At 55.1% G+C, this 25,739-nt stretch overlaps 3 protein-coding genes and 1 long non-coding RNA gene across 9 annotated transcripts; 2 read left to right on the plus strand and 2 right to left on the minus strand.

Annotated features, from left to right (window-relative positions):
• The first annotated feature begins 122 nt into the window (after nt 1-122).
• On the plus strand, nt 123-13,470 carry NCAPH2 (non-SMC condensin II complex subunit H2). Of its 4 annotated transcripts, none has more exons than XM_031673597.2 (20): nt 123-330; nt 4,786-4,887; nt 7,457-7,512; nt 7,620-7,704; nt 7,780-7,848; nt 7,971-8,050; nt 8,129-8,262; nt 8,556-8,639; nt 8,999-9,129; nt 9,846-9,899; nt 10,145-10,211; nt 10,354-10,461; nt 10,567-10,620; nt 10,771-10,841; nt 10,924-11,017; nt 11,106-11,174; nt 11,255-11,325; nt 11,406-11,507; nt 11,599-11,748; nt 11,818-13,470. In XM_031673597.2, exons 1-20 carry the CDS (start codon nt 223-225, stop codon nt 11,956-11,958), a joined length of 1,830 nt encoding a protein of 609 aa, XP_031529457.2. In that variant the 5' UTR covers nt 123-222; the 3' UTR covers nt 11,959-13,470. The 4 variants fall into 4 exon arrangements, with proteins under 4 accessions (XP_031529457.2, XP_015101900.2, XP_031529458.2 ...); XM_015246414.2 differs by having other exon boundaries at nt 11,270-11,325; XM_072973802.1 differs by lacking the exon at nt 123-330 and adding an exon at nt 3,167-3,279.
• SCO2 (synthesis of cytochrome C oxidase 2) lies at nt 12,227-13,054 on the minus strand. The gene has a single exon (XM_015246417.3). It carries the CDS (start codon nt 13,052-13,054, stop codon nt 12,254-12,256), a length of 801 nt encoding a protein of 266 aa, XP_015101903.1. The 3' UTR covers nt 12,227-12,253.
• Nucleotides 13,471-14,376: 906 nt separating the features above from the next.
• LOC140700329 (uncharacterized) lies at nt 14,377-22,658 on the plus strand. The gene is made up of 3 exons (XR_012078749.1): nt 14,377-14,474; nt 22,296-22,428; nt 22,546-22,658. It is a non-coding gene; the product is annotated as an uncharacterized lncRNA (long non-coding RNA).
• CIMAP1B (ciliary microtubule associated protein 1B) lies at nt 17,602-19,572 on the minus strand. 3 transcript variants are annotated; one of them, XM_072973804.1, is made up of 7 exons: nt 19,519-19,572; nt 18,972-19,112; nt 18,683-18,886; nt 18,323-18,427; nt 18,116-18,237; nt 17,877-18,017; nt 17,602-17,736 (listed from the first exon to the last, which is right to left on the minus strand). In XM_072973804.1, the coding sequence occupies exons 2-7, from the start codon at nt 19,078-19,080 to the stop codon at nt 17,656-17,658; spliced, it is 762 nt and encodes a 253-aa protein (XP_072829905.1). In that variant the 5' UTR covers nt 19,081-19,112; nt 19,519-19,572; the 3' UTR covers nt 17,602-17,655. The 3 variants fall into 3 exon arrangements, with proteins under 3 accessions (XP_072829905.1, XP_072829904.1, XP_072829906.1); XM_072973803.1 differs by having other exon boundaries at nt 17,874-18,017; XM_072973805.1 differs by lacking the exon at nt 19,519-19,572 and having other exon boundaries at nt 18,683-18,815; nt 18,972-19,512.
• Nucleotides 22,659-25,739: the final 3,081 nt, after the last annotated feature.

Raw genomic sequence — 25,739 nt, forward strand, 5'->3', positions numbered from 1 at the left:
CGGCACACGCCCCACCCCCACGCGTGCCCCGCCCCCGCGCGCTGAGGTCCCTTCCGTCGCGCTTCGGCCGCGCTACGTTAGAGGTGTGCGCGGGTCGCCCTGAGCTACGTCATTTCCTGGGCGGGAACAGCAAAATGGCGCCAGAACTAGTGGCGGGCTGAGGCTACTGGCCCCCTCCAAGCCGGAGCTGTGGTCCCCGGGCCAACCCGGCCCCTCCCGGACATGGAGGACGTGGAGGCGCGCTTCGCGCACCTCCTGCAGCCCATTCGGGACCTCACCAAGAACTGGGAGGTGGACGTGGCGGCCCAGCTGGGCGAATATCTGGAAGAGGTGAGGGCGGCCCCCGGGGAGTGGCGCGGGGCGCGAGCTGCCGGGCACCCCCGCCGCCTCCTGGTGTGTGTCCGTCCGGCGCTCTAACCGCACTCGTCCTCAGGCTCGTTTCTTTTATACATCTCTGCCCCGAGAAGACATCCCTTATTAGATTAAGCTGAAACTGTCATTACAGGTCCAGTGAGCACTGAAATTGATTTAGTGGGTGGTGACCAGCACTTTTCTATAATAGAGTAGAATAGAATTTGTGTGCATGTTTGGGTGTGTGAGAGATCTGGATCATGATATAAGCGATTTCTTATCTTAGATTTTCAAACCAGTTTCAGGCTACTGCCATGTTCATCTCATCACTATTAATCTTTTCTCCATATTTGACAACTATGTCTAGACCTCGTTAAGGAGCTGTCCGCTGCATTTCTGTACTCCACTTTTACTCCTCAGCGCACTTGTGTTGCTCTTGCTTAGATCAGTAATGACCTCCCTCTTACCAAATCCAAGGGTCACCACAAGTGTCATCCTAGCAGCATTTGTTGGGCTGACCACACCCTCTTTTTTGAAACAGGTTTTGGTGTTCTGATTTTCTTGCAATTTCCTTGCTGACTGTTTCTCTCCAGTCTCAGTGTTGAGCTCCTCAGGGTGTGGCCTGGGCTATCTCTCTACACCCTTCCCCTAAACAATCTAATTTATTTCCACGACTTTAGGTATCTCGTGTATGAGAACAATTCCTAAATTGGTTTATTTATCCCCCTGCCCTCCTCCCATTTATATTTACATTCCAGGCCTTTTCCCTGAATCTGTTTTGTATATACAGCTACATCTTGACATTCCACTTAGATGTCACACAAGCACCTCAGACTTAATATACTTAAAGGAGAGCTCTTTATGTTCCTGCTCAAATCCCAGTGTTCCTGATCCTGGTACATGGCACCACTGTTAACCAAGGGAAAGCTAAGAAAAGCACACTCCACACCAGTTCACCCATGAGTTCTGTCAGTTATGCCATCAGAATTTCACTTGAATTCACCCGTTTTCCTTTTTCTCTGGTTCAGGCCACCCTCTGGCTCAGATTCATGTAAAAACCTTCCTTCCCAGACTCCCTACTGTTGTTTTTGGCCCTATGCAATTCATGCTCCACCCAGCTACAAGTATTATTCTTAAAAGTTGAAATCAGACTACAGCACTGTCCTGGCTAAAACCTCTCAGTGGCTTTCCACTGCTCTCAGAATAAAATCCAAACTTCTTTCTCTGGGAGTGAGGGGAACAGCTCATTGGTGGATTAGCTCTGCACAAGGTCCTGAGTTCAATCCCCAGTACCTTCATTAAAAATAAACAAGTAAATCAACCTAATACCCACCACCCCCAAATAAAAAACAAGCCTCCCTTCTCTGAATCTGGCACTGCTCACTGCTTTCGCCTTGTCAGGCTCTTCACCTGTTCTTTCCAGCCAGTTAGCCTACAACACCCAAGCTCATTCTTGGCTGAGGGTTTTATATTTTTTGCCTTTGCTGGGGAATATTCTTCGCCAGTTCTTTTTATGACCGATTCCTTGTTGTCCTGTATGTTTCAGTGTAAATGCCAGCTGACCACTGTGTCTAAAATAGTTCTCTCTGGTAGTGCCTTCTGTATTTTAGAATGCTCATTACAGGCTGTTCTGTAACTTATTTGTGGTCTGTTCCCACACCAGCATGTAAATTCTGGGAGGACAGGGACCATGTTCATGCGCTCTTCCCTTTGCTTAATAGAACACCTAGCACATAGTAGGTGCAGAATAAATGTTTGTAAAAAGAACAGTTGATCTGATGATGGGCCTTACATGCTTGAACGTACAATCTCCTGAGAGAATGCAGAGAACTGTGCCAGGTGGGGCTACTGCAAACTCAGGCTTCCACATGGAGCAGGGTGCTTGGGGGTGCCTGGTAAACCTACTTCCTTGCTTGGTCAGCTCCCCTCGTGCTTCGTAGGTCTGCTTTTCCAAACCTTCTCTGCCCTGTGAAGCCCTGGTTTCCCTGCCTCTGGTTTTGTTTTCCTCCTCCTTTCATTTTACACACAGCTACCAGAATACTTTTTTTCTTTTTTTAAAAACACATTTTATGTTGTAGTTCTGTCTCATCCATTTATTCACTCATAATTGTTGACTGTTGTGTGCTAAGAACCATCAAACACTGAAGAAACAGTGGCAAGTGAACAGCAGTCCCTGCTTCATTCTTGTGGGAAGTTGGATCTAATGCAGTTACCACCCAGAGTTGTAAACATAACATGCATTCGGTGCTCACTCAAGTACTGTTTTATGTGCTTTGTGTATATAAAGTCATTTCATCCTCACAAGAGCCCTGTTAGTACAGATACCGGTTCTACAGAGGGGTAGAGAGGTTAAATGCTCAAAGTCCTGGCTAGCAGGTGCCAGAGCAGAGCCCACCCTCCTCCCCACTCGTGTGTCTTTGTGTAACCACAAACTGCTGAGAGGTTTGAAAAGAAAGTTGAGGGTTCCATGAAGAGTTTGACTGGGGGACCTAACTTTGGTTTCCTTTTTTTTGTGCCTGTGACCTAACTTTGGGATGAAAGATGTGGCCTTGTAGCAAGCTGAAAAGTGTTCTATGGTTCTGGGGCGGAAAGTACTTGGCACCGGGGAGGGCCGAGGACTGAAGGGGAGTCTTGTCAGTTGGGGGCTCTGTTTAGGGTTAGGGTTTTTTTCTAAGAGTGGCAGAAGCCTGTTAGGGTTCTGAGTGGGGTGAGGTAATCTACCTCAGATCTTAAGACAAGCGCTTAAGACAAGGCAGGAAAATCCAGTTAGTGCTGGCGGCAGGCCAGAGGTGAGGCTGGCTGAGCAAGAGTCCGGGCACTGTGGAGAGGAGCCGGCTGGCAGGATGGAGCGGAACATGGGATCGGCGTGACCTGGGCAGAGGTTGGACAGGGACTGTGAGAGAAGGCGAGAAGGAGCTAAGACCCCAGGTCTCTAGTGGGTGGCTGGGCGGGTGGGCAGTGGACAGCTAGAGAGCAGTGTGAACCTGTTGAGTGTGAGTTCCGATTAAGACATCCCAGTGGAGTTTGAAGAAGGCAGTTGGACGTAAGGGTTGGGCTTCAGTGGGAGGTCCAACCCAGAGTGTGCATTTAGGAGTCGTTACAAGGTGAATGGAATGTGAGGTCCTGGGAGCGTTGGAGGAAAGGGCCACCTCCTCAGCTCAGAGCCCGGGAGGCCTGGCTTCCCTCTCCTTCTGTCCCCTCCCTTCACGTCCACACGTCCAGGATGCTCTGCGCTCCCCCGGACCGGTGTGCTCCTGTTTCCTCTCCTTCCCAGACTGACCTCGCAGACTCCCTCTGTCCTCAGGGACGTGTGCCAGAGTGGGGCCCCAGCCCCGCCTCTCTCCCAGCATGCCCTTTGCTTTGGACGTGTTTGCGTGATACTTGTTTTCCTAACTAGTTGAGTCCTGTGTCTGCTGAGTGCCTTTGTGTGGTGGCCGCTCTTCCCGAAAGGCCTTTCCCTCCACCTGCCCCGGGAGCAGGCTCTCCCGTCTGTCTCAGCCCCGACACCACCTCTTTGTTCATCAGACCGTGATTGGACTAGAGGCTGGAGTTACCCTAACATTGCTCACAGTCCCCTGGGGGATGAGAGACCCCAACAGTGTGACAGGACCACCCAGATAGGGCAGCAAAGCCCAAGGCATGTCTGAGGGAGACTGAAGAGTTTATAGTGGGCATGGCTGAGGGTGGTGTTCCAGGCAGATGGAGATCAAAGGTGAAGAGCTTGAAAACCATGTTAGGCCTTCAAAGTATTGACCCCGAGAAGAGCAGGGGAGGGGCCAGGCTGTGGGGAAGACCCTGAGTTACAGGTGGAGATAAAGTCTGGGGACAGTGGCACCTCAGTGGAGATACCTAGTCGGCAGCTGTAAACACAGTCCTGCAGCTGATGAGAGAGCTGGTCTAGATGGGTTTGGAAACTGTTGGCATACAGTCGGTAGACACAGACATTCAATGGGTGATTACAAATGGGACTCGGGAGGCTGGGAGAGTTGGATGTTACAGAGAACAGAGGACTCACTTGAAAGTATTTCCTGAGTTTTTTGCTCAGAGGATTGAGATCCCAGTGTTTTGTCTCTGTCTTCCTCACCCTAGAGGCTCCCCAGTCCTTCTCCCAGGGTGGGGGTCTTCCTGCCACTCTGCCCATATTGGCCTCGACTAGGAGGGACGCGGTGTGGAGTGCCCCCAGAGAGGAGCTGGTGCATAGCTCTGGTTGTTTGTGGATGATGCACTCTAGGGGCCTCCCTCTTCCAAAACACCAGGTCTCGGAGGTCACAGGAAGTAGGGGAAATCATGGAGATCTGTCTTTCTGTCCCCCAAAGTGGACAACTGGTGTGTCCCAGACAGCCAGAGCTGTCAGTCTGAGGGCTGCTCGTGGGACCCGTTGGGGAGAGGTACGTGTAGACTCGCTTCCCACCACCTTGCTCTTGTGTCTTGCAGCTGGACCAGATCTGCATCTCTTTTGATGAAGGCAAAACCACAATGAACTTCATTGAGGCTGCACTGCTGATCCAGGGCTCCGCCTGTGTTTACAGTAAGAAGGTGGGTCCCACTGGCCCTTGGTCTTGGCATTTTAGTATGGGACCGAGGTCTGTGGTCCTGCTGGGGCAGGTGACAGGCTCCCCATCTCTGACCTGCCTCCTCTCTGATTCCTTGTGACCTTTTAATGCCAAAGAACAAGCTTGAATTTAAAATCGCAGGGCTCACTTCCAGACACCCAGCAGTGTTCAGGAGAGCCTCATACAACAAAGGCTTACCCAGTCCAAGGTGGCAGGAGTTCGCAGTCTGTTGTAGAGTAAGGAGAAGCAGAACCACTGGGGAAAACCAGTGTTTGGGACACGCCCACGAGAAGGAAAGGTCGGAGGAAGGTAACTCAAGAAAAGTCCAGCTGTGGAAGTCAGAGCAACAGGGAATCTCAAGGCTGAAGAAAAAAGACCAAAAAGGTTGAAGTTAATTCGATCCATACAGTAAGGACTTCCAGATATCTGTGGGGTCTGCAGTGAGAAGGTCGCCAGGGAGTTTAGTGAATGGAGAGCCAGACTGCTGGAGATGGGGGGTAATGAGAGATGAGAAGGGCCACAGTAAATGTGGGTTCCTCTTGAGAAATTTTACTGAAAGGGAGGGAAGAGATTGGGTGGTAACTAAAGCAGTGGCTCTCCACCCAGGCTCCAGTTGGGATGGCTACCAGGGCCTGGACCGCACCCAACAGAGTAAAGCAGATCCAGAATCCCGGGGGTGGGGGGCACGCAGGCAGGTAGCAGGATTTCTTGAAATATCCTCAGTGACAGCCAGGAGTGAAAACCACAGAGCTAGGGGTGGCGGGCCTGGGTTGGGGGGACAGGGAAGGGGAGCAGGGAGAGGAAAATGGGTGAGACAGAGTCCCAGGGTCAGGGACCTGGGCTGACCGGCTTGCCTTGAAGAGGGAAAGACACCTTCTCTCAAGACACAGGGGAGATGAATGTCTATGTAGCAAATTGGGCACCAGCTCTGGGGGTTCATGCCAAAGGTCCTGTCTTCATGATGGAGAATGTAAGTCAACTACTGGCCATCAGTGACTGGATAGAAATTTGGAGAGTGAAGTTTGGCAAAAGTTCAACATTTTTTTTTTTTTTTGCTGAGGGGAATGCAAAATAAAAGGTTAATGGAAAGCATTGCTAGTCTGGGGAAGAGCCCACGCACCATGCTGTCTGCACGGGGACCAGTGGCCACGTTTATGAGACTTCCCTTCAGCAGTGCTCAGCTGCCCCGAGTATGAGAGCGAGGATTGTGGACCACAGTGCTGGTCTGAAACTGGCATCTAGTTGAGGGGTAGGGACTAAAAGGTGCCCAGGAGGGGAGAGTTTAGTAGTGTACTGAGGAGCTCGGTAGTGGGGTCCCAACCAGACAGGAGGGAAAGTAGCCCATGTGTGTGGGGTGGAGTGGACCTACCTCAGCACCAGGAGACATCAAGACAGCCTGAGATTTCGTTGGTGTTTGTCCTGCATAATTCCATGAAGTCAGATTCCTGTATCTTGTGCTTGTCTTAAGGAGGAGTGTCTACAACTAACTTTGAAAGCAGAAAACGTAAGGTGAACTGATACACAAATATGTGGTGAAACAAGTGTAGTGACACGTTAGCATGGGGTCTGGAAGGTGTGTGTGAGGTGTGCAGGCCGTAGTCAGCACTGACCAGTGGGCTTTCTGGGGGGATGGAAGTATGATCTGTGCTGTCATGTATGTGTGCTCCTGAGCCCCTGAGACATGGCCAATGTGACGGAAGAGTCTTGAGTTTTACTCACTTTAAATTAAATTTGAATCGATAAAGCCACACGTGGCTGAGGCTGCTGTGTTCGGTAGTGCAGCGCTGGACTCCTGCACCCCCGGGCGCAGGTCCTTGGGCTCCCACAGACCGAGGTTACCTTGTTTCCGAGTCTCAGTTGACCCTCGTGCACAGTGAGAATAGCAAGAGCTGGTGACTCGGACAGATGAGATGAAGCAGAGGCCCGTGTGTGTGGCAGACACCTGCAGAAGCACATGTGTATTGTTTCTGGCGCGTGGGATCTGTGGGTCAGGTTTTGCTCGCTGTTGTGTTAGGCATGTCAGCCTGGAGGGAGTAGCCCAGAGACAGCCCTTATTCCTGCCCTACTGGTGAGTGCTTTGTGGTCAGGATCTGGAAAATCCCAACCCTCACCCTGACAGTGGGGCATCCTACTGTGGCCGGAGCTGTGCTGGGGCCAGTGGAGACTCACAGGTGCCCCTGGGAGGGGGAGGCGGCAGGCTGAGCCTGCAGGGGCAGTGCATGGGGTGCTGGCTGGGGGCAGCACGGATGCAGGCTGCAGGCAGGCTGGTTGGGGTGCCTGGAGGGAGGGCACACAGGGCTGCGTTTGGAGCAGGGTGGGTGCCATGCACTGCAGTGGCCACGCCTGCTGCTGCTGTGTGGTGTGGGGACAGAGGAGGAGCAGCAGGGAGCTTCGGCCCTCAGGTAGTTCTGATGAAATGTACTGGTTCAATTGAAGAAGGGCTTTTGGCAGCCAGATTGGGTAGAATTGTGCTGGAGGTTTTGGAGCGGGCCCTGAGCATTTTGGGCGGGCCTCTCTGTTCTGCGTCCTCAAGTCTTACTTCTGGTTGGCAGGTGGAATACCTCTACTCGCTGGTCTACCAGGCTCTCGATTTCATCTCCGGCAAGAAGTGAGTACCAGAAGCACGCGGCAGGAGATGGGGACTGCGCGTCTGCTGTGCGTAGGGCCGGGAGGTCCTGCAGCCTCAGTGATGCTCGCACGCTGACTCTCTCTCAGGCGGGCCAAGCAGCTTTCCTCTGCCCAGGAAGACGGGGCCGACGGGGATGGCAGCTCTAGGGCCCCCAGGGAGGTGGAGGACGAGGTGAGATTTTCGGGGTGCGTGGTGTTGGCCGCTGCACCTGCTGGGCGCACCCCTGAGCTCTTGGTCTCCCCACAGTTCCTGTTGCTGGATGACCTCCCCGACTCCCGCACTAACGTGGATCTGAGGGGTGATCAGGCCCCCAGTGTGAGTGCCCCTCCCCTGTGGGTGGGGGCCACTCTTAGCTGATGAGGGTGTTGGAAGGTGGTGTAGTGCACATGGGCTCCCCGCCCAGATCCATGGCCCACCTGTTCTCGGCCTCTGTGCAGGACACCCTCATCGTCCCCCTCCTGCCTATGGCCCTGGTAGCCCCGGATGAGATGGAGAAGAACAGTAACCCCCTATACAGGTGTGGGCCTGAGCCCAGTGGGCAGGGGCTGGGGTATGCTGGGAGGGGGCTCTACTGCCTGTGTTTCTGCTAGCACAGCTGTCATGGGGAGGTCCTGGCCAGCCGGAAGGATTTCAGGATGAATACGTGCACCCCCCACCCCGGAGGAGCCTTCATGTTGGAGCCAGGGGTCATGTCCCCTGTGGAGGCCCTGCTGCCGAGGGACCAGAAGTGTGAGGCTTGGGCACCGGGGGCCTGGTGGGAAGGCAGGGTCTTCGGGGTGGGCTATTTGTCAGGTACCCTGTGCTCACCAGCTCTGGATCTGGGAGCCCCTCCCTCACCAGGCACCCGCTCTGAAGACGGGGCCCCTTTGCCCATCTTTGCCCACAGCCAGATCCGTCCCAGGGTGCCTGAGTCCTGCACCTGCTCTGTGCTCCCCTCCCCGGCCCTGGCTCTGCCGGGTCCCTGGGAGGGGCCTTCTGCAGGGGAGTTGGGCCTACCCCGTTCAACCCCCCGTCTTTCCCAGTGGCTGGGAGGGCTGAGGAGCAGCCAATGGAAGTCTCTGTGTGCAGAAGTCTGGCCCCTGTACTCAGCGTCTCCCAGGAGCCAGGTGAGGAGAGAGCTCCCTGGTGGACTTGCGGGTGGGAGTAGGGGAACTCTACTTGGGGTTGCACTCAGGCAGCCCAGCCTGCCCACCTCTGCCCCTTGTTGGGGGTGAGGCATTGGGGCAGGCCTCTGAGGTTTGGACCCACCCCCTCCTCTCCAGGCAGACATAGGTGGCAGCATTTAAAGAGGAAGATTTCTAACGCATAAAATGAACCAAACGAGACGCAGCAGCAGATGAGAGTGTAACATGCTCTGCTGTTCTCTCTGGTTCTGACAGACGCAGCTGAGGGGGAGGCAGCTCCCCATTTGCTGTCTGGTCTTCAGGCTCCCTGGGACTGACCAGTTTCTTGCTTCCCTGCCCAGGCACCTCACTGGAAGGCCCAGTGCCTGGATATAGGGATGACGAAGAGGATGCAGAGGGGGCGGCAGTGCTCCCCGAGGCCGTGGCCCCCGAGGTCCCTATGGAGCCCCAGGAGCCCAGGAGTCCAGAGCAGGTGGGACCCACAGTGAGGCCTGCCAAGCTTCAGCCCTCAGCCAGGCCAGCCCTGGCGGGGGCAGCCACACTTATCCAGGAAAGGCAATCCCATGGTCTCTGCCCCACTCTGCCTCTCTGGTCCTTGCACACCAGGGCAGTGGGTGCATCCTTCAGCCACCCTGGACTGGTCCTGCACCCAGCCCTTTTGAGCGGTGGCTTTCATGTCCCTCCCTTCTCTGAGCAGCTGCTGCCCTCTGGTGCTCTTGGCTGCTCCCCTGAGTGGCAGCTGGCCTTGAGCTGACGCCCCTGAGGTCAGGCTGGCCAGCACCAAGGGGCCTGCCTCCCTCTCCCCCCGTGGGTCAGCTCTGTGCCCTAGCCTAGAGCTAAGAAATCTTTTTATTCGTTATAAGAAAAAACCTTGATACGCTCAGGAAAAAACATTAACATTTGATAACTTTGGTTAGTAGATACATAGATGGTTATCATTTTTTTTGTATTTTTTAGAGAAAAAGTATCCCACGATCACTAATTTACTAGTTTGTGTGTTCTCTTAACGTTTTTCCTATAATTTTTGCTTTAGTTTTGTCATTGAACTACTTGAACTTCCTGTCCCACCCCCAGGGTCCCTGCAGGGTTCTTGGTGTCTGGCCCAGAGCAGAGCTGCTATGGGGGGAGGGGGGAGTTTGCTGGAGCCTCAGGTGGAGGAGAGAGGGGAATCCAGGCATTTCTCTGCAGGGCATCACCCAGCCCAGGAAGTGCCTGCTGCGGGAGCCTGCCTCCCGGCTGAAGGTGAGGGGTCATGGGGTCTGGACCCCAGGGAGGGCATGCGTGCTTGAGGCCCACAACCCACCGCCTCACTGCTGCCAGCGCTCTTGGCTGCCAGGCTCCTAGCCTGAGGCCCTGCACCTGGCTTGTGAGGAATATTCCTTGCCTCATAATTGAACTTCGCGTGGGCATCTCCCTCCGTGTGTGTCCAGACTGGGAGAGGGTTCCTGTCTACCATATTCTCGTGTCTGCTTGTGCTCTGTGCTCAGGAGACCCCAGACCCCTGGCAGGGCCTGGACCCCTTCGACTCCCTGGACTCTAAGCCCTTCAGGAAAGGTAACTGGGGGAGGGGCACTCCCTTTGGGCACCCAAGTGGGGCTCACTTGGCCTGCATGGAGCCTGGGGCTCCTGGGGCCTGTGGGCACAGTGGCCTGCCCTGGGCCATGGTTGTGCTATAAGACTGTCTGCCTGCCCCCAGGTAGGCCCTATTCCGTGCCCCCCTGTGTGGAGGCGGCTCCGGGACAGAAGCGCAAGAGGAAGGGCACGGCCAAGCTGCAGGACTTCCACCAGTGGTACCTGGCTGCCTGTGCGTGGGGCTGTGGGCCAGGGCCTGGGCCAGGGCCAGGGCTGAGGGTCCAGGTGTGGCTTGCGGGCCATTGGCTTAACTCCTGCTGACCCAGTCCTCTTGTAGATGCTGACCACGCTGACAGCAGGAGTCCCCGGCGTAAGGGCCCCTCCTTTGCAGGTGAGGTGGGGGCCTTCTGTGTGCTCTCCTGGGGGATGAGGGCCCCACTCTGCCGCCTCCCCTCAGCCTAGGAATGCCCGAGGCCCTGGGTGGACTAGGGTGGACCCAGGCGGGATGTGGGAGCCCCTCTCACGAGGCCTTTGTGTGCAGACATGGAGGATCTGTACTGGAGGCACGTGAAGGAGCAACTGGAGACCCTGCGGAAGCTGCAGAGGAGGGAGGCAAGTACTGGCCACTGCCTAGACCACACTTGGCCCCACTGGTCGGAGACAGCAGTGCCTCTCAGATGCCCTCTCTGCACAGGTGGCTGAGCGGTGGCCGCCAAGGACCGAGGAGGGGCTATGGCCTGCAGAGGAGGACCGCCTGGAGGACTCTTTAGAGGATCTGGGAGTGGCAGGTGGGCACCTACTCGGGCAGGCCAGGTCAGGACTCAGCACCTGCTGCCGGCTGACCGGCTTCCTGCTGGGGTCCTCTGCTCCCAACAGGTGACTTTCTAGAGCCTGAGGAGTATGCAGAGCCTGAGGGGGCAAAGTCCGAGGAAGATGGAGACCTAGGTAGGTCTGGGAGTGGGCTGCTGGCTGGCGGGCCATGAGGGGCTCTGAAAACGGGAGGAAGGAGAGATTGTGGCTCACAGCTGCCCACTGTCCAGAAGCAGAAGCCATGCCGGCATCCCTGAGCTATGAGGAACTGGTCCGAAGGAATGTGGTAGGCCCAGGTGGGAGCTGTGGGGAGTGGGGAGAGGGGCCCCTGCACAGAAGGCGATACAGCCCCTGGCCCGCCCCTAGGAGCTCTTCATCACCACGTCTCAGAAGTTTGTCCAGGAGACAGAGCTGAGCCAGCGCATCAGGGAGTGGGAAGACACCATCCAACCCCTGCTCCAGGAGCAGGTGAGGTGGGCTGGTTGGGCCTGTGGCTGAGAACAGGAGCATCCCACTGCCTGGTGGGCTAGCCCCAGGAATGTGCCCCTCCCTTTTGCAGGAGCAGCACATGCCTTTTGACATCCACACCTATGGGGACCAGGTGGTCTCAAGGTTCAGGCAACTCAACCAGTGGTGTCCCTTTGCGGAGTTGGTGGCCGGGCAGCCTGCCTTCGAGGTGTGTCGCTCCATGCTGGCCTCCCTGCAGCTGGTGAGTGGCCTAGGAGCCTGTGTGTGGGGAGGGTGGTCCCTAGTCTCTGCTGATATGTTGTCCCTCCAGGCCAACGACCACACGGTGGAGATCACCCAGCAGCCGGGGCTGGAAGCAGCTGTGGACACCATGTCCCTGAGACTGCTCACATATCAGCGGGCCCACAAGCGCTTCCAGACGTATGCCGCCCCCTCCATGGCCCAGCCCTGAGTAGGGAGCACTGAGACCATGAGTGGGCCCTGGAGCCCTGTCCGCCACGGTGCTGGGCATGCATCTGCTCACCTCGCCTTGCTTCCTGGCTGGCCCAGCCTAATAAAGTGTTGCCATCCCACCAACCCCTTAAAAAACCTTTACAAAACTGTTCTGTGTGGAGGAAAGGGCTGGCCATCTCCTGCACCTCAGGGAGCAACCAGGTCCTGAGCCCCTTTTCTGCACTGGCCTCTGAAGGCTGCTGGTACAGACCACACGCACACACCACTGGGTCACATCCCTTTAATGACCCTGTTCAGTGCAGGATGCTGCGGAAGGCAGCCATGTGGCGCCGCACGCTGTCTGCAATCTGCTCAGCTGACCTGGCCCTGCTGTAATAGTCTGTGAAGAGGCCGTCAGGGCTAAGCAAATAGATGGCGATGGAGTGGTCCACGATGTAATCCTGGTCCTCGTCCTTGGGGCCAGCGCTGTAATACACGCGGTAGCTGCGGCTGACCTCGGCAATCTGCTCAGCTGAGCCAGTCAGGCCCAGCAGCCTTGGGTGGAAGTCCTGCACGTAGCGGGCCATGGCGGCCACGTCATCCCGCTCAGGGTCCACGGTGATAAAGAGGGGCTGCACGGGGGGCAGGCCAGGCTCTGTCTCCAGCTGCCTCACCACCTGCACCAGCTTCTCCAGCTCATCTGGGCAGATGTCGGGGCAGTGAGTGAAGCCAAAGTACATTAGCACCCACTGGCCCCGGAAGTCGGCTTTGCAGCGAGCCTGGCCCCAGTGGTCCAGCAGGCTGAAGTCACCCTGGCCCACAGCAGCCTGACGCAGGGCCTCTGTCCGCTGTTGCTGCCGCCGCTGCTCCTTTTCTGCCCTTGCAGCCAGCCAGGCCCCACCTAGCCCAGCCCCAAACAAGGCTGTGATCAGCAGCCTAGTTCGTAGCCCAGGACCCTGGGGCTGGCCCTGCCTGCCAGCCTCCACAGGGCCCTGCCTTGACAGGAGCCGGCACCTCACATGTGGGGCCTTGCCTCCTGGGGTCCTGGGGAGGGCAGGAGGCTTGAGCTGAAAGAGCCCGTGCCAAGCCTTGGGTGCCCGAGCCAGCAGCAGCATGGACCTGGTGCTCCTGGAAAAGAGCATAGGTTTTGGAGCCAGGAGGTGCCTCGGCCTCCTGGGTCATCCTCCATCATTCTGGGGAGACTCGCCACCATCTTAAGGACCAACCCCAAACGGGCTCAGCTGGGCTCAGAAGTGCTTCACCTCTGAAACTTTGCACTCTGGCCTAGGTGTTATCAAATGTCCCTGCCTGTTTCTCTTGTCCTCCAGCCTGAGACCCTCATCCATCTCATCCCACCTGGCCCCTGCCCCCTGGTCCTGCTGCTGGCTGGCCTGCTCCTGCAGCTCTAACCAGCCTAGCCCAGCGCTGCCTGTATCTGAGTGAGCTGACTGAAAGCATTCCAAGTGCATGCTTGCTGGGATTCCTGAGCATATTAATCTGTGTGCAATAAACTCCCATTTCTTGACAGGAAGTGGGTGAGTCTCTGGCTTCAATCCCCAAAGACTGACTCCGACCCTTTTGCAGCCTTTCTCTGAGGACGGCTCCAACCATGGAGCTTTGGTTCCCTCCCCAGGCTCAGCCGAAACCCACCGTCACCCACACCCAGTCTGCAGTTACCTCCTGATGCCGCTCCGCCGCCCCTTCCACCCTGAACCTTTCTGGCTGGTGGTCACCTGGAAGGGAAACAAGGTTTCCACTTGTCTGGAGCCTACCTTGTCCACAGCCGGGTTTCCGACAGCAGCTCTGGGCTGGCGGCCCACGCTCTGCTGTTGCTTCGGTGACCTCCGACCCTTTCTCAGGGTCCGCTGGAGGTTTGCTAGTTGGAGGTCTTAGGACTCCGCCTTACCCGCTCCGCTGCTGCTGGAAGGGCCTTCTCGAAGGCTACTAAATGTCCGGTCTCTGCCCGGTCCAAAGGTTCCTGGGCTTGGGCTCTGGGCTGGATGACCTTGGACACGTCCCTTAGTCTGTCTACATCAGCTTCCTCCTTTGCAAAATGCGCTGTAAGCGGTGCATGAGATGGGCCTGCAAGCGAAGGCAGCCTGTGGACGTTTCCAGGGCCCCTCTCCTCCAGAAGGCCCCTCTTCTCAAGGAGCCCCCTCCAGAGCGCCCTCCCGGAACGCGCCGCGCGGGCTGGGCTTCCAGGTCCTCCGGGCGCCGGCGTCGATGCCGCGTGCCTGTGGATGAGACCCAGGAAGCAGAGCTTGGCGCCCGCGCTGCTCGGTCCCTGGGCGTATGCGTCAACGGCGTCGCGCTCGCGCAGACGAGCGTGGAGCCAGCAGTCGCCGGGCCGTGCGCATGCGCCAAAGGTGCAGGACCCCCGCCAGAAGTCACGTGTCGGAGGGCGGTGCGAGGAAGCCCCGCCCATCCTCGGCGGCCACGCCTCGCCCGGCGCTGTCTCCACTCGCCCGCGGTTTCCACCTTCTCGCTCCCGGCCCCCGTGGCGCCGGGCACCCGCACCAATGAACGCCTCTCGGGGTTAGTTGCCACGTGTCAGCCAGCTCGCGGGCGCGGGGGGCTGGGGGTGAAAAGCTGGGCTCAGGAAGGGAGGGGCATGGGCTACTGGACGGACGGACGTCTCTGGGCGTAGGGCTGAGCCAGAGCGGGTGCCCCTCTACCAGTCCCCTCACCGAGCCTGGTGACGGGTGACTGGGTCCGCAGGCCCGGGGGCCTCCGCACAGCAGCGCCTCCTCCACTCCAGGGAGTGGCCTACACTGGGGTTGTCCTTGGCGGTCAGAGCAACCGCCCCGCGCCAACCTGAGGAGACACGGCTCAGCGTAGACCCGCCCAGGATCTTGCGTGTCGTCAGAATCCAGTCCTTGATGCATCTTTGGTTGCCAGTTCCCGTGGAGTGAGGGGATCTCAGAAGGCTTGGGAGGGGACGGGAGAGACCTGAAGCAGGCAGTGTGCTTGACTTAAGCGGTGGAGGTCAGGAAAGCCTTGTATCTGGCCCGGGCGGGAGGGTTTCCCCAGACCAGATCAGCCTTGCTCAGATAAAGCTGAAGAAGGAGGAATGCCAGCACGGAGTCCAGTCCCAGCAGAGGCAGGGTGAGACAGGGCTGCTGAGAGGACTAAAAGGTTCGTGGGGACCAGGCTGCCCAAGTTATAAAGGGGAGTTTGGGGCCACCTGAGATCCACACCATCAGAGAGGACACAACCACACGGCGACTCCTACGGAGAGGCCACACAGGCTCCAGCAGGCACTGGTGCTTGTCCGCTCCCACGCTGTGCCTGAGTAGGGACGACTGCGGTTTCCCTGAACTTCCTGTCTACCACCAGAGCAGACAGGCTGGCTGTCGCCTTCTCACTGAGGATGGGGGCTGTGGGGGAGGCTACGGGTCTGGAGATGATGGAGATCCTGGAGCTTCCCGGGAGATGTGGGGGGATGCTGAATCTCCGGTCTGTCATGAGGGGTCAGGGATCCAGAGCATGGGGTAAAGTTCCCTATGTGATGGATGACAGGTTGTGCATCAGTCAGGTCACCCTCTTGAGTGGGTGATCAGGTATCCTGTGATGAGGATACACTGACCCTGGGTTTGGGTCAAATCACCAGTGATTGTGTGTGTTTGCAGGTTGGGGTCTTTAACATGCAGGAGGTGGAGTCTGGGGTGAGGTCACCTGTGATGAGTGGCAGGCTGTCGACGGTGTCTGTTACATCTCTTGCTTCATACAGGATTCCATCTGCAAGAACCAGCTTCCTGCTCTGACCCACAATACAGCAGCTACCTGCCCCGGCAGCCCTTGCATCTGGCCAGCCCCCCCCCCCCCCCCCGCATCAGGGCTGTTGGTGACCTTCAGTGGCCTCTGATCAGAAACCTTATCACTGACCCCGACTGAAAACTCATCAGCAACCTTGACAAAATGTTCAAAATCATGACCAGTGACTTAGAAATGATTCTGGTAAGTCCTCACTAATGACTCATCCAGAATATTGATCAATGTCCTGTGGCTCATTAATGATTAATCAGTTAATCAGTATTTTACAAAGTCCCTATTAATGACTTCAATCAAATTTCCATTGATGATCTTGACCAAAGTCCTAGGGCCCATGAATAACTGGTCAATATCCTCACTAATGATCTTCTAGAGAGTCTGGCCAATGTATCCATCAATAACCCAGGTCAATGACCCATCAGTGGCCCACCTGTACCTGCTCTGGGCTCCAGGTGACACTGAATCCAGAAATATTCAAGGTGCTCCCCATGTGCCCCAGACCATGTCCACTGATCATTGGTACACGCTGGACAGGGATGCTGAGTACACCTGCATAGTCACCTCCCCACCCCCACATTTCTCCTTACCTTCCCTGGTTAGAACTTCAACTGGAGTTAAGTATTTACTAAGCAGTGTAGTAGTGGGTATTCAACTGGAGAGGAAACTGAAAACAGATCGTCCTGGTTTGGGATGCGGGTGTCAGTGGGGGAGGAGGCAAGTACCTCTCGCTTGAGGCATAAGTCTGGGGGTGGAGGGGTAGCAGTACCGGCTCTTCCTTTGGGAGTCCTGCCTGCGGAATCTAGGAGGGAGAGCTGGAAGACTTGTTCCTGTTCTTGGGGGTTGATGGGAAGGGAGATTCAGGTTCTGCCCTGGGGTCCTGTTTGGGCCAGGCTTGAATTGGGCTGCTGACCTCTTTGAGGTCAGAGTTTCTGGTCTTGAGAGGAGGCATCTTTTAACCTTGCAGCCACAGGCAGGCAGGGCAGGTGCCATGACTCTGCCTCAGGGCACGTTTGTCCCCGAGCTATTGGCACCAGGCCACTCCAGCTGCTGCCCAGACTTGCCCAGGACGGGTCAGCGCTGCAGTCTCCACCAGATCCATGCCTCGCAGGCGGATGGCAAGATCATGGCCCCTAGGCGTGGGTACAGTGGTGTAGGCAGCACAAGGAGGGGGGGCGTTCCCCCTGCAGTAGGTTATCCCGAGTGGCAGTGGCAGTGGTGGGGCGCTATGGCGTCGCCGGGGGCAGGCAGTCTCTGGGCCTGACCTTTGGGTCGGAGTCAGGGGCGGCCAGCCGTCGCCACGCATGGATTTGCGCGCCCTGTGCCTTCCAGGACAGCACTCACGAAACCCCTGACTTCAGTACGGCAGTTGCTTGGGCTCCGGCTCCCTCCCTGGGAGAGTTCAGCAGATGCAACTGGGGCAGGTGGGGACAGGCGTCCGCAACTACTCCGGGCTGCGACACACTTGGAACCTGTCACCGCCCTGTGTCCGTGTCACTGCAGCCAGGCTCACTTGTCCCGACCCGGTTCCCGTTTTTCTCTCGTGTAGTCCCCTCAGTCCAGTGTCTGTGTCGCCCGTGTGCATGTCTCCGTGTCTGGCTCCCACATCTCGGTCTCACAACTGACCCCGGTCCGTACCTGTCCTGCACAGATGCCCTAGCCCGTCTTTCGAATCCTAGCGGGTTCCTCCCTGTCTTGCCGGCGGCCACAGCGTGGGAGCGGCGGGATGGCGCCTCCGGCCAGAGCCACGGAGGGGCGGGGCCTCACGGCCAGGCGGGGCTCTGGGCCAATCACCGCCTCGGAGGGGCGGGTATCCTGACCAATCGCGAGGGCCCGCTTGCTGCCTCTCTTGCCCGCCCGCCGCGCCGCAAGCAGAGGGAAGGCGACACGCTGCTGGCTCCGGAATCTTTTAAGAAAAACATTTGTGGGGCCGCGCCCGCCCGGCCGATCAGTCATTCACGTCCGTCAGCACAGGGGCCAGGTAGTCTGAGTGACGGATCCCGAAGCTCCATCCGCGAGGCTTCCGGTGCTGCGGATCCAGGAGACGTCGCTGGCCTGGCACAGCCGGCCGGCCCCGGGCTCCCGGACCCCAACCTAGCTGAGACCCGCGACCCCGACCCGGCTCCCCTTACCCCCCGCCCCGACCCTTCAGTCTGAACTACAGACCACCTGGTCCACGTTGTAGGCTGCGGGCCCGGGATTCAAGGTGTTGCCTTGGGGGAGCGATGTCCGCGCCAGCATCGAGAACTGGGGGGCCCGGGGCTTGTAGACCCCAGGGTTCACCGCGTGGTAGGCGCAGGGTCCTGGGGTCTGCAGGAGGACGGGAGGGCGGGAGTGGTGCTGTGTCCGGCCTCCAGGCCCGCCGACCACTGACACCTCGCCACGCGGTGCGGGAAGTCCCTCCCCACCTTGCTGAGGTCCTCGCAGAAGCTGCCCACCGCGCTGCGCCCGTAGATGGAGTAAGTCGGGGCCGAGATTTTACCGACGACACGGGGGCCCAGGAGCGAGGGCACGGTGTAGGTCCCGGGGCCTGGGGGAGCCAGCGAGTGTGGATCTCTGCGGACCAGTAGGTCTCCTCACCGCTGCCAGTGCTGAGTGGACCTTTCTGGATTTACCTGGGGTCTGCGGCTCCGCGCGGAAGCCCCAGTTTCGGGGAGCGATGGTGTGCCGAGGTGCGCTGGAGTACGCCGCATTCCCCGCTCGCTCCGGAAAGTACCTGCCTGTGGGGCGGACCGAGGGGTGGGCCAGAACTGGGTTGGGGGCCCGGGCTCGGGTCCAGAGATTAGGGGGAATTCCAGCCACGATCTGTCAAATCCCGATGGGCTTGAATTCTTTTGAGATCCGGATATGGGGGGACGGAATTTGGAGTGTTAGGGTGCCCAAAGGGGACTCGGGGCCCAGGTGGGAGGGTTTCCCGAGTGGGCGTCCCTGGAGGCGGCCTGGCGTTGGGGAGGTGGGAGTTCCAGGGTCCTGACCGGGTCCCGGAGTGAGGAAGGGCGCTGCGTGGCGCGGGCGGCCGAAGATGGAGTAGGCGGGAGCGCCGTCGCGGCCGCGCACCGTCATGCGAGCGGGCACCAGGTAGCCAGGCCCTGGGCCGCACGAAGTCTGCTGCGTGGGGAGGCGCGCGCCGAAGGTGAAGGCGGGGGCGCGGGGCCGCGACGGATCGTGCAGGATGTAGCCTGCGGGGCGCCCCAGCATGACCCGGCGCCGGCCACTCCACTCCCGGCAGCCCCGCCCGCCCCTGCCCCGGCCTGCCGCTGGTACCGGTGTTGGGTGGCAGCTTGTACTTGGGTCCCGGGCCGCTGTAGAGCGCCGCGATGGGGCCGCGGGGCCGGTGTGGCCGCCACGGGCCGACCCAGACGTCCGAGCCCATGGCACGGTGGGAGTGCTGGCGGCCTGCAACACCTGCGGACACAAGGTGGCGGCCCCGGCCCCTCCACCCCGACTCGCTACTCGCGGGGACGCACTCCCCATCCCCTCCCTCTTCGCCCGACTCCGGGGCGGGCCCACGCGTATCCCAGGCGCCAGGAAAACAAACTGGCTTTCCCGGCTCGGGGGTAGGGGTGTAGGGGAGTAGGAGGCGCGGGGCAGGGACAGAGATTTGAGGCCGTCTCCCAACCCCCACCCCCAAAATGAATTCAGTGGGCGTGTGTGTGCGCGCGCCAAATTCGGACTCAACCCTGCGGGAGAGGAATTCTCTGGAGTTCTGGAGAACCAGGATATTTGAGGGACTTCTGGGGAGGATACCGGGGCGAGGGGGCGGCGTGGGGGACCTGGTGCCCGAGGTGAACCCCGAAGATGATGCACTGACCTGCTCCTGTGTCTCCCGGCTAGGAAGGCAGGGTGGAGTAACTGGATTCCCGCCCCTGCCCTGCCCAACTCCTAGACCCCATTGTGTCCAGGTCCCGCCTCCTGGCAACCAGACTGCACCACCACCCTGGCCCTGCCCTCCACCCGCCCCCTCCCCGCCCTGCCTCCCCTCCTTGGAGTCCGCACTGGCAGACATCCTGCAGGCTAGGCCATGGACCAGAACTCCGTCCTCACCGTTTCACGGGCTTCACTAGACCCATTCCAGAAATGGACAGATCTGCAGACAGAAGCTAGTGGGAGAATAAAGAAATCAAGCTCAGTTTAATTATTATGTGTAGAGAGAGAACTTTGCATCTATTTAAGCCCATGGAATAGTTGCAGAAAATAACCATGTACCAGGCCACAAAAAAGCCCATTCAGGTTGAATAAAGAGCTGTCTATAATAGGACACATTATCTGATCACAATCCAAAACAATTCTAAGCAAACAGTAAAATATTTTTTAAAAAGTTAATTACTTGGAAATTAACAGATTCTCTTTGAAAATGCCCTGGATCAAAGAGAAACTCAAATGTGAAGTTACAAATTATACATAGAACTGCAAAGGCAGATCCCTTCACACCCAGCTTTAGAAGACATAGCTAAAGCTGTGTTCAGAGGAAAACATATAGCCATAAGTGACTTCATTATTAATGAAGAAAAATTTTAAATAAAGACACTTAGCATTTATCTTACAAACATTAGAAAAAAGAACAGTCAAGTAACCTAAAAGAATGGATCTATTCTGCCAACTTGGCCACTTGCCTACCTCCCCGTGGAAAAGAAGGGCCAGGAGGACTGCCCAGTGATCTGGTGGGAATTCCTAGCCTGTGACCAGAGCTCTCAGCCAGTGCGCCTATGGAGTGAGAACCAAGACCAGGGTTGCTGGGAGCCCCTGTGGTCTGGAGCCTCCAAGGGGTCTCCTAGGGTTGAAAGGGAGAAGCCGGCAAGGGTGCCTTGGTAGAGAGTCTTAAAACAATACTCAAAGTGTTCCAAAGTTGACCTGCTTTTTAGCATCCTCATGAGCCCAGCAGCTCTAAAGAACGTTAGACATAAAATATTCCTCCCTTCAAATCTTTATTGTTTTAAACAATATTGTGGTCACTACTGAGTTTTAGTAGCATATGCGTACGTTTCCAATTAGCAACTTGTATTATCCTTTCCCCTTTAGTGAACATATTGTGTATAGAAATTAATTTAGAGGACTTCAGCTTGATGGTTGGCAGACAAGCTTTCCTTGGGAGGGTAACTGTGTCATGCTTGGGTATCACGAGTGGTCTTCAGAGCTCAGGCCTGGGCAGTTAAGGTCTCCTCTCCCTGTTACAACACATATTTCTCCCTTTAAGTAGTAGATTTGAGATGAAAAATGATACCAGAGCAATTGTTACAGGAAGAAACAGAACTTGAGTTCTCTTTACTCTTTTTTTTCTACCTGACCACTGAGAGTCTTTGCGTCTAACATCTAAAATAGTGAAGTAGGGCAAACTGCAAAGTAATTGTTTTGTTGAAAGGTTTTGTTGGTGCAAACTTTATTTCATGTGTGAATTATTTGACTGAATTTGAATATTTTTAAGATTGAAAATTATTATTTAGAAGCCACAAATTTAATGGCTAGTAAGAAGTAAAAAATAAGTCAATAAAGTAATCATTATTGCTGCTTATTCCACGATTATTACTGAAAATCATACTGCTCTATAGAAGAGTGGGTGCTAACAAAGGATCTACTCAGGGGCCAGATTCATCAGGTCGGTGCAAACATTTCGTCTTTCGGCATATTTTGCTTAATTGCTTGCCTCAAAAGTGCATTCTCTTAGAATGCTGGCCAGTGAGGGAAGGAACTGTCTCCTTTGTTCACTGTCATGTCCCATGAGGTGACAAACATTTTATGAATAAGTAAATGAATTTACACTTTCTCCAATGGATTATGAATGTTTCTATTTCTGAAACCCTAGCCAGTGAAAGTTAAGTTCAACCTTTTATATAATGGTAGCCAAGTAGGATTTATAAAGCCTGTGTTATACGGCAGGCATTATTCTGAATACTGATTTACCAAAATTATTTTGTTTAATCTTCACACCAAAGCTCTGAGTCAAGTGCTATTATTTATTCCAGTTTTGCAGGCAAAGAAACTGAGGCACGAAGGGCTACATGTTTAGAAAGTGGTGGGACTGAAATTCGGACTTGGACTGTGGCTCCCACCACAGAATCTCTAACCCTTGGCCCTTCTGGGATGAAAAGAGATTATTGTTCTGCTGAGATTTCATTTCAGTGGTTTTAGAAGAATAGATTGTTTCATATATTTATTCGCCACATGTATTACGGTGAACTGCCCGTTCGTGTGTTTTGGCCAATTTTTCTGTTGGCTTTGTGGTATTTTCTTATTGATTTGTAAGATATTTTTATGTTACATATGTTAACTTTTGGGGGATCATATGTTTTCTGGATTTGTTATTTTCCTTTCTATTTTGTTATTGGTAATCTTTTGCTTGTCAAAAGAATTCCATCTTTATAAGGTCTAGTATGTTTAAACTATATTGATTTCCGATAGAGTAAGTACCTTTTCTTTTGCCCTCCTTCCTCAAAATTTCTTGGTTAATTGTATGCATTTTTTTCTAGGTGAACTTCTGAATCATTTGAAATTGACTGGGATTGCACTGATTGTATAGATTAATTGGGGCAATGACTGGCTGGTTTATAGTTTTGAGTTTACCAATTTAGGAACAGGTTGTATTTTTTCTAGGTCCAAGTTGGAGCTGTTGTGACTTGGACTAAAACAGTGATGGTGAAGACAGAGAAGGAGGTGGCTGGAGATATGTTTCAGAGGTAGAACTGAGCTGCTCTGGTGACATGTTGGACATCAGAGAGAAGGGCAGGTAGGAGTCACCTCTTGTTTTTTGGCTTGGTCACTGTGTGCCTGTTACCAATTCATGTTCTCATGTGACAGCTGCTCTTATGCACCAGCTCTGACCTGCAGCCTCTTTCCTCACCAGCAGCTGCACATTTTTTGTGGAAGCCTTGCCCCTCCAAGGAGCTGTAAGCCTCACTGTGCAGCAGGGAGCAGGGCTCTTCCAGATTCCCCAGCCCTTCAGCCCTTCAGCCCTTCAGCCCCACAGGTAGTACCAACTGCCGGCACTGGATGCTTCTGTAACCCTTGGAGTCTCTCTTACCTACTTAGTAGGTAACCTCCTTTTACTTGTTAACAATTCCATATATATATGTATGTGTATATATATATATATATTTTTTTTTTTTCCTTTTCACATTGCCAATGTGTTTTTTATCTTCTGCCTGGAGCCTGATTCATGGATGTGGACGGAGATGTCATTTTCTGAGGTGAGGATGACAGGGCCAGGCTGTTTTGGTGGGTGTGTCAGTCAGGGCTCAGTGCAGAAAACAGAAACAACTCTTATGTTTTTAAGACAGAAATGGATTTATACCATGGGATATTATAAAATTATTGGATGGGCTGATGGTGTAGGGACTGAGAGGGATGGTGAGGGGCCATTGAGCTGAAGAAGAGACTGGGTAGCTGCGACGTGAGGCCAGGAACCCGGGGTGGTGACACTTAGCTCCTGCTGCCTGCACTGCACCCTCTCTTAGCAGCTGTCTCCACGCCTCATTTGCCTGCAGACTTGGCACAGACATGCTGTCTTCTCGACCTCACAAGGCTGTGCCTAATTCAGCAACTCCACTCAGAAGTTCAGCTTCAAGTGAGAATGAAAAACTTAGTTTTTAGGTTCTAAAGTACAGAATGGGGGAGGAGGTAGAGCTCAGTGGTAAAGCGCGTGCTTAGCATGCACGAAGTCCTGGGGTTCAATCCCCAGTACGTCCATTAAAAAAATTACCCAAATTACCTCCCTCCTTCACCCGGACAAAAAAATAAAGTACGGAGAGACAGAAGCGCGGGGCTTGGTGGAGGGGTCCAGGCGGAGGTGGCCTGGGGATTATGGGGTCATCAAATCCAGCCGCGCGGCGGGTTGGAGCAAAGCCACCACGCCTGCGGTGCTGTCCGCGGCCGCTTCCACGTTCTGCTACAACGGCAGAGCTGGGTAGTTGCAACCGAGACCTCGTGACCTGCAAAGACAAAAGACGTCACTATCTGGCCCTTTACAAAAAACCTTTGCCGACCTCTGACTTGGAGGGCGGAGCGCGAGGGCGCCGCAGCAGAGGCCGAGGGATTTGGCAGAAGGGAGCGCTCCGACGTGTGAATCGGCAGGGAGTTCCAGTCTCCCGGGCTCGGCTGACTGCTCCGCGAGCCGCAGGTGCTGGGGTGCTCGGGGAGCATCGCTCCTCAAGGCTCCACCGCCCCGTGGGCGACTCTCGCGTTCGCCACCAGAGTCAATGCCGCAGACGCATCCCAACCACCTTACAGTGAAATTCCCGCATGATGAATTACCTGACGTGGTTGTTTAAAAGTGCCATTTGCAAGAAACAACACTTAGATCTGCATCCGGGTTCCTGGTGTACTTTCTCTTTATGTCGCCAGAGCCATCTCGCTGGCTTGCCCTCGGTTTACGTAATGATGATTAGGCGTCATTCATGGGAATTACGTTGCCACCGTGTGACAGGGACTGTCCCCAAGGCTTGGCAGGGACCTGGCTCAAGCAGGTCTGGCCGGGCCCACACAGCGTCTTTTTGGAAGATGAGGGGGAGCCAGCAACCAGCGAGATGGAAGGAAGACCAAGAGTGGCGGCACTAGGAGGACCGCGTGGAGAATTTCAGGAGGGCTGAGGGGTCGCTGTTCAATGTCTGGAGAAGCTGAGGAAGGCCAGTCTGCCGAGGCTGGTGAAATGGAGCTGCTGATGAGGAAAAAACCACGGTGAAAAGAAACAGCGCGGCCTGCGCCCCTGCACACTGAAACCCCATCCCCAAACAGCCCCTGACATGGTCTAATAGGATATATAACATGCAAGCGGATAACTTCCAGTATCTGAACCACAGTGGGGAACGGTGGTGCCAGAAACTGAGCCGGTGCCTCGGAGACCCAAGAGCAGGAAAGCCCCCAAAGCACGGAGGAGAAATACAGGGGAAGCCGTGAGGGAAAAGATAAACAGCTTGAGGAGGTATGTACCTGGCTAAACACAGGCGTTCTAGAAGGAGAAGAGGAAAGACTGGTGCTTCAGTCAACACCAGACGAGAACTCTCCTCGGCTGAAGCCAGACTGGAGTCTGTTGCCTGAGGTGCTTTCTGGACCCCGGGGCGACCTGATGGGAAAGGTGACTGTTCAGCTACAAGACAAAGATATCTTACAAGATTCTAGGAAGAAAACCCAAATTACCTACAAAAGGAAACATCAGAGTGGAAGCTGGAGGATAGCAAGATAGCAAGAAAGGTCTGCAGGGAAAGACACACCTAGGGTCCTTCTCCAGGAGAGCCTTCACCTACCTGCGCAGGAGGGGTGCTGGGGTGATGGGATCTCAGAGAGCAGAGCATCAGTGCCCGAGAGGAAAATCCAGGAAGAGTAGAAACAAACAGCAAATATACCAGAGCCAGACTCTGCAATGGAGGGAGAGAGGAGACGTTGTGGAGCTTTCTCTTTATGAATCTCCCCCACTTCACACACAGGTTCTAATAAAAATTAAACCATTTCAGTGAAACCTAGATGCTGAGGGAGAGGGAGATGGTAGTTCTAATTTTAGTTTTATGAGGAATTGCTATACTGTTTCCAGAGTGGCTCTACCAATTTACATTCCCACCAGCAGCGTACAAGTGTTCCCTTTTCTCCACATCCTCGCCAACACTTGTTATTGCTTAGCTCTTTGATAATAGCCATTCTGACACGTGTGAGATGATATCTCACTGTGCTTTTGATTTATATTTCCCTGATGATTAATGATGTTGAGCATCTTTTCAGGTGCCTGTTGGCCATCCTTATGTGTTTTTTGGAAAAAAAAGTCTATTCAGGTCTTCTATTTTTTTTCTCTTTCTCTTTTTTAAACTAAATTGTCACTGATTTACAATATTATGTTAGTTTTGAGTGTACAGCTTAGTGGTTCAGTACTTTCCTGCCAATTTTTAAATTACGTTGTTTGGTTTTTTGTTAATGAGTTGTGCAAGCTATTTATATATGTTGGATACTAACCCCTTATCAGTCATACTATTTGCAAATGTTGTCTCCTACAGTAGGTTGTCTTTCTCTTTTGTTAATGGTTTCCTTTGCTGTGCAAAAGTGTTTAACTTTAAT

Source organism: Vicugna pacos, chromosome 12 (genome assembly GCF_048564905.1).
Source record: "Vicugna pacos chromosome 12, VicPac4, whole genome shotgun sequence".
NCBI lineage: Eukaryota > Metazoa > Chordata > Mammalia > Artiodactyla > Camelidae > Vicugna > Vicugna pacos.

Bases quoted from the DNA above. Each gene is read 5' to 3' on its own strand.
- CIMAP1B (XM_072973805.1), bottom strand. From the start codon at position 19,181: ATGGGGAGTGCGTCCCCGCGAGTAGCGAGTCGGGGTGGAGGGGCCGGG. The intron at 18,238-18,322 runs GTAAATCCAGAA...TGGCTCCCCCAG, and splicing joins CGCGGAGCCGCAGACCCCAG to GCCCCGGGACCTACACCGTG. The intron at 17,737-17,876 runs GTGGTCTGTAGT...CTGGATCCGCAG, and splicing joins CAGCCTACAACGTGGACCAG to CACCGGAAGCCTCGCGGATG.
- SCO2 (XM_015246417.3), bottom strand. From the start codon at position 13,054: ATGCTGCTGCTGGCTCGGGCACCCAAGGCTTGGCACGGGCTCTTTCAG.
- NCAPH2 (XM_031673597.2), top strand. From the start codon at position 223: ATGGAGGACGTGGAGGCGCGCTTCGCGCACCTCCTGCAGCCCATTCGG. The intron at 9,900-10,144 runs GTGAGGGGTCAT...CTCTGTGCTCAG, and splicing joins AGCCTGCCTCCCGGCTGAAG to GAGACCCCAGACCCCTGGCA. The intron at 10,462-10,566 runs GTGCGTGGGGCT...GTCCTCTTGTAG, and splicing joins CCAGTGGTACCTGGCTGCCT to ATGCTGACCACGCTGACAGC.